Source organism: Mus pahari, chromosome 10 (assembly GCF_900095145.1).
Source record: "Mus pahari chromosome 10, PAHARI_EIJ_v1.1, whole genome shotgun sequence".
Taxonomy (NCBI): domain Eukaryota; kingdom Metazoa; phylum Chordata; class Mammalia; order Rodentia; family Muridae; genus Mus; species Mus pahari.
Window position 1 is genome coordinate 22,428,162 of NC_034599.1, and position 6,353 is coordinate 22,434,514.

The 6,353-nt window shown below is 47.7% G+C and overlaps 1 protein-coding gene across 2 annotated transcripts; it reads left to right on the forward strand.

Annotated features, from left to right (window-relative positions):
- Nucleotides 1-971: 971 nt before the first annotated feature.
- On the forward strand, nt 972-6,279 carry Spata19 (spermatogenesis associated 19). Of its 2 annotated transcripts, XM_021208003.1 has the most exons (7): nt 972-1,105; nt 1,278-1,334; nt 1,997-2,089; nt 2,221-2,312; nt 4,812-4,889; nt 5,387-5,454; nt 6,097-6,279. In XM_021208003.1, the coding sequence occupies exons 1-6, from the start codon at nt 1,028-1,030 to the stop codon at nt 5,451-5,453; spliced, it is 465 nt and encodes a 154-aa protein (XP_021063662.1). In that variant the 5' UTR covers nt 972-1,027; the 3' UTR covers nt 5,454; nt 6,097-6,279. The 2 variants fall into 2 exon arrangements, with proteins under 2 accessions (XP_021063662.1, XP_021063663.1); XM_021208004.1 differs by lacking the exons at nt 972-1,105; nt 1,278-1,334 and adding an exon at nt 1,372-1,523.
- Nucleotides 6,280-6,353: the final 74 nt, after the last annotated feature.

The following is a 6,353-nucleotide window of genomic DNA, read 5'->3' on the forward strand; positions in this document are numbered from 1 at the left end:
CATACACGCACACATACACACATGCATACATGCATGCACAGACAAATACACACACAAAGACACATACAACACACACAGACACACTGACACACACACAAACACAAACTCTCACATACTTATGCACATAAACACATACATACATGCACATACAGAAACATACACACAAACACATATACAAACATGCACACATGCATAAACACACACATACACACAAGGACACATACCATAGACACAGACACACAAACACACCAAAACATATGTAACCCCCCCCCCACACACACACACACTTTATGAGTCTGGCTGTCAAACTCCAGTCCTCATGCTTGTAAAGCACTTTCCTGCCTGAGCCAGCACATACACACTCATGCATATGCACACATACATACACATAAACACACAAGTACTTTCCTGACTGAGCCAGCCCATACACACTCATGCACATGCACACATACATGCACATAAACACACAAGTACTTTCCTGACTGAGCCAGCCCCTCATCCCCTTTGCAGTGATCTGAGCATCTGAGTGGTCAGAACAAACAAAAATGGAAATATCTCTATTGCTTCTTTCTCTGGGCAGTTTTGGGTGGATCAACTTTGTTTCCTCCCTCACTTGAGAAGATTAATAACCATGATGCTGGTCTGAATGGTTATTTAACCGGCCAGCTGCTTTAACCATAATTTCTTTGAATTGGTGATTTTTTTTTTATTTTTATAAATTTTATTTAGCATGGCTTAAGACAGTAAACCACCCCAAGACTTTCTGCCTATTATCTTGGTAATTCCTTTTGTATATCGTCCATCTTCTATGCCCCCCTCCTCTCCTGAGCCACCGTAAGGAAGACAGCTTGAAGCCCCTCTTTTCCCTCTGCACTCTGACCCTGGAAGTTGAAGGAGGTCATTGTCACATCATCACTTGCCAACCAATCAGGGGGAACCTCCCTTCAATAACCTTGCTATTTCACAGAAGTTCTCAGACAGCTTCAATGGAAGGAGGGAGCCAAGGAGGCCCTCTGTAAGTCTGAAGATGATCATCACAACATGGATTATGTACATCTTTGCCCGGAAAACCGTAGGGCTACCCTTCCCACCAAGGGTGAACTCGGTGAGTGGTGGCGGCAGGGGCCATATGGAACTGTGGCCAGCCTATCATCTCCCCTTCTGCACTCCTGCTGTGCTTCAGAGAAGTCTCATGTCATGTCACACTGGTCTTAGTGGTGAGGGTGGGAGCGTCTCTCTGGGATTATTGAGGTAATCGTTTTACCAACTTGTTCCAGGACATTGAAGTTGAAGAAAGTGAGGCTGTATCCGTTGTGCAGCACTGGTTGAACAAAGTGAGTAGAGTTCTTCTATGACTCATCACCCAAGGTCCTAGACTGCAGCGATAAATAGAAACCAGGGATCATGTCTTCACTCTCTACACACCTGAGAAACTCATTTTCTTTTTCGTTTTTACCGAATCCCCCGCCTGGAGTGGAGTTTAATTCATTCTAATGTCTGAGAGGATGTGGGGTTTTGGGCTGGTAAGAGAAGTGCTGGCATTGTTACTAGCTTATCAAACTCCTAGAGGAGGGAATTCTGCCCAAGGTGGTGCCAGGAGTATCTTGGGATAGGGTTCAAGGGCTTAGAGGAGCTTCTCAGAGATTCCAAGGAGAATAGCGATGGGGGAGCTTTGCGCAGAAGGAGGCTTCAGTAATGGAATGAGGTGTGTGTGTGTGTGTGTGTTTATGTGTGTGGTTGTAAGTGTGTATCTGTGGTTTTGTATGTGTGTGTGTGTATGTATGTATGTGTATGTGTGTGTGTTGTATGTGTGTGTGTATGTATGTATGTATGTATGAATGTGTGTGTATGTGTGTTTGTGTATGTATGTGGTGTGTGTGTGTGTGTGTGTGTGTGTGTAACGGGAGGAGGAAAGGGGAAGGAAGAGGAGAGGGGCCACTTGGGAGTGATCAGATGGAGCCAGGCACTTCAAGAGGGGGAATTATTTCCCTTTCAGACAGAAGAAGAGGCTTCTCGGAGCATAAGGGAGAAGATGTCCATCAACGACTCTCCCACCCATGGACACGACATACATGTGACCAGAGATTTGGTAACAGAGTTTGTGGGGAAGTGGGGGTGAGGCCAATGGTCCTTGGTGTGATGGAACCTGGGCAGATGGCACATCCCAGCCACAGATGTCCACATCGGTTAGTACCCACATGTATTCCTTTGGATTTCTAGATGAAACACCATCTCTCAAAGTCTGATATGTTAACAGACCCGAATCAAGAGGTCCTGGAGGAAAGAACCAGGATCCAGTTTATAAGATGGAGGTACGGTGCCCGGGAGCAGGGGAGTCTTACGGAGAAGGCACCTGCCCCTCTCCAGGATCCCTGGCTAGATCAAACACATAAGCTACTTTGCTCTAGACACGCGAGCTCCTTTGGTGGAGAAATTCCTCGGTCATGCCTTGGGGCCTTAGGGGAATATTCTTGCTATCTTGAAAGCTTACACTTTGTACATTTTTAAGTGACTCCAGCAGTTGGGGCACTAGGCTTGCTTTCCATTTCCTAAATGCTTCTGAATGTGTTTCAGATTCCCGTTATTTTTGCACTTGAATTGTTCAGAAGTGGTGACACTTTAAAGAGCTAAAAGAAAATAAGCTCTTAAAATGCAAAAGCTAGAGCCCTCATCTGCGACTTTGCAGTGCGGAGGTCTCCCAGCGCCAGAGGCAAGAATTCTGTGACAAAGTGTGTCACCTTCCTGCCACCTTGGTGCAACCCATTCTCACAGCCTCTCTTGATCCTGAAGATGCTAAGACTCTAGGTGGAGTGGGGCAGGCCTGAAGTCACCCCATTCCTCCTGCTGAGGCATCCTATTTGTGTGTGTGTATGTGTGTGTGTATGTGTGTATGTGTGTGTATGTGTGTGTGCATGTGTGTGTGCATGTGTGTGTGTATGTGTGTTTGTGTATGTGTGTGTATGTGTGTGTGTATGTGTGTGTGTATGTGTGTGTATGTGTGTGTGTGTGTGTGTGTGTGTGTGTGTTTTCTGAATCTATCAGTCTTTGGGCCAGATCATCAATCTGTCCTTGAACTAGTCCCTGTGTGACTAAAGGGCTTGTCTTTTCCTCTTTCCCTCTCTCTGCTCCTGTCATCTGCTTTGTTCTCCCTTCGAGGAAGCTGCACTTCTCAGCAAGCTTAGTTTTGCTTCGGGATTTGAGTAGTCATGTGTTATTGTAGACTATTCAAATATGCACTGACTCTTCTAGGAAGGGATAAGCAATGGGGGTGGGGGGGGATTTCAGAGTTACCCAGAGAAGAAATTTTCTCTAGAAACCCATTAAGGCTCCTGGACATTGTTGATGTATTTCCAGCTTTTCCTTGCTCTGTGCGGATGGAGTTGCGACCATTACTCTCCATGGTTTGGACAGTACCAACCTCATCTTCCAGTCTTGTTTTAGCCTTGGCTGTATAGCTGGCTTAAAAGTTTTGAGGCAGGCAAGAAACATCAGTCATTTATCTATGTATAATTTTCAGTGGAGATTGGAAAGGAACTATCTGTTCTTTCCCACAACGCATTGGTTCTGGTGTTCTCTTCTTACCTCTGATAAGCCCGTGGTCCTTGTAACATGCTTGCACTGGCTCTTTGCTCTTCGAGGAGGTGTGCATACGTCCCCCTGTACTTGCTAGTTGGTCTGGAGAAATCCAAAGAGCAGAGCCCAGCCCCATAGATCATGGCCATGAAGTTAGTGTTAGGGAACCCGGTAGGAGGGCCCAAGGGCACAGCTAGAGGCTGGGCTGCACATTTCTTAGGCACTGTGTCAAGATTGTCTCAGGAAGGCTCCCAGGGGGCTTTTTTGCTCAGACTGGCTCCTTAACGGGTTACCATTATCAGAGAAATGGCAAACTATAGAGAAAAAGGAATGCCTACATCCTAGGTGCAGTTTATACCCTAGGTGCATCCAGGGCCCAGTGCTGGGCCCTGCTTTCTGAGGGCCCCTTATTCCTAGGCTGGAGACAGTCGGCCTTGTCGGCTTTAGCACCTTTTATGACAGTGGTTCTCGACCTTTCTAATGCTGTGATCTTTGAATACAGTTCCTCATGTTGTGGTGACCTCCAACTTTAAAATTCTTGTATTGCTGCTTTATAGCTGTGATTTTGATACTGTCATATCATAATGCAAATATCTGACATGCAGGGTACTGGTATGCTACCCCCAAAGGGTCCCGACCCACAGGTTGAGAGCCACTGTTGTATGGGCTCCAACTGGTTTTTCCTGGTAGGAGCGATGATAGCAATCGTATTTCCCCTCTTAGGGGGCAGAAGGTTAGAGCAGGTGGAATTTCTGGTTCAAATGGAACAGGAAACCAACGAGCTTAGTTCTCATAGGCTTTGGAAGTAGGGAGTATTTGGTGGGCACTACAGGATTCTGGAAGGGATGTGTGGGAAGTGGCAGGAGAAAAGGCAGGAAGAATACTGGGGAAGGGAAGGGATTTTGGCACAGAGGAAGAAGGCAAACAGTGCTAGACTGAAGTGTTTGTGTCCTGTTACTAATCCTAAGAGTATATACTAAAGCAGAGAGCAGTTTGGAAGGGGGAAGTTTCACAATTCCACCGCCTTGCTGGGGAGCCAGCTTGTCTTTCCCTGGGAACCACCTGCTGCCTGCACACAGTGACTGGGTGCCTCAGAGGTTAGTTAGTCAGTCAGTCAGTTAGTTAGTAGGCCCATGCATCTGGAGTTCCTGTGCCTACAGTTCCAGTTCCAGTACCCTCCCTAGGCTTAGTTGTTATAAGAAGCAGCTGAGAATCCAGGTCTCAATGGTGTTTTCCAGCCACACCCGTATCTTCCAAGTGCCAAGTGACATGATGGATGACGTCATGCAGGAACGGTTAGATCAAGTGAGACGAAGGTAAGTTCTGGTGAGGAGTCGCTTTGGACATCCACCCGGGTACAGGTGGGTGGAGATGACGTCATCTGTTGGCTCCAGCATCATATGGGGACACATAGTTCCAAGGACCTCTGTCCTTTCTCTCTCTCTCTCTCTCTCTCTCTCTCTCTCTCTCTTGGTTTTTCGAGACAGGGTTTCTCTGTGTAGCCCTGGCTGTCCTGGAACTCACTTTGTAGACCAGGCTGGCCTCAAACTCAGAAATCGGCCTGCCTCTGCCTCCCAAGTGCTGGGATTAAAGGTGTGCGCCACCACACCCGGCTACCTCTGTCCTTTCTGATTCACATCATGGTGTACTTCTCAAGCTCACATGGTATCTGCCTGTACGTGGCTCTAGGCTGACGGCTTCTTCTAGGACTTCAGTTCTAAAGTCTACACACAGCCAGCCTGTGCCTTGGGCTGTGGTTTGGGTTGGAGATCTAGATAGGTTCTGACAGCGGCCTCCCTTCGGTCCTCTGCAGCGTATCTCATCTCAGGTGTGACTCATACAATGATCCAAGCTTCAAGACTTCTTGCTCAGAATGTTAAGGTGAGGAGATCCATAGGTAAGGGCCTGGATGGACAGGGCATCTAGCCTTGGCAGTAGAAGGGAGAGACTAGGGTGGAGAGCTTTACCTTTTCCTGAGTGAGGGATGGGCCTGCATTCAGGGCCAGTGGGGGGTGGGGTGGGGAAAAATGGATGTTGCTGTTCTAGGTCTGTGCGGGAGACACTGGGTATCAGCACAAGGGCGAACAGATTGAACCTGATACAACAAGGGGCTTTTGGCCACACAGCCTCTGCTTGTACTTTATACAAGGCCATAACTGGATATTGCTATGGATCCAGGAAGAGGAAGTCTGAAGGTAGACTCATCCCAATAGATGGAGCATACCTGAAGCATCACTGGATTTATCCAAGCGAGATACCCTGCTGTTGGGGTGGGCATGAAAGGACTGATTGTCACATAGCTGGAGGCCACATGCTTAAAAATGCCAGGAAGAGACAATGCTAGCATTTATTAAGTGCTGACTGTGTGCCAGATTCTGCACAGGGCACGCTTTGTCAAGGGTTCTCATTGATCCAGCCAGCCATTACACAGAAAGCAGAGGGTGAGGGAAGACAGGGGGCGGATACTGATTTCAGCTGGCTGCACAGTTCCATGAGGGAACACTGAACATCTCTGATTCCCAGGTTGAAGGACTCCGGGGTCGATGAACAGCCTGTGTCCAAAGAGTGTCCACCTCATGTTTTGACCTGAAGGGTGACCAGACTTGAGCAGAGAGACTCTAAATGTTGAGCCCTTGGTTACCACCGTGACAATGCTGGAAACTTCTTACTGAAGTGCTAATAAAGAGACATCTTATTTACCAACCAGCCCTGTTGTTGGTGTGGATGCCATCCCTCCCTCCCTCCCTCCCTCCCTCCCTCCCTCCCTCCCTCCCTCCCTC

Coding starts and splice junctions, on each gene's coding strand:
- Spata19 (XM_021208003.1), top strand. CDS start 1,028: ATGATCATCACAACATGGATTATGTACATCTTTGCCCGGAAAACCGTA. Junction 1,335..1,996: donor TGCAGCACTGGTTGAACAAA/GTGAGTAGAGTT, acceptor TTTCCCTTTCAG/ACAGAAGAAGAGGCTTCTCG. Junction 2,090..2,220: donor TACATGTGACCAGAGATTTG/GTAACAGAGTTT, acceptor TTGGATTTCTAG/ATGAAACACCATCTCTCAAA.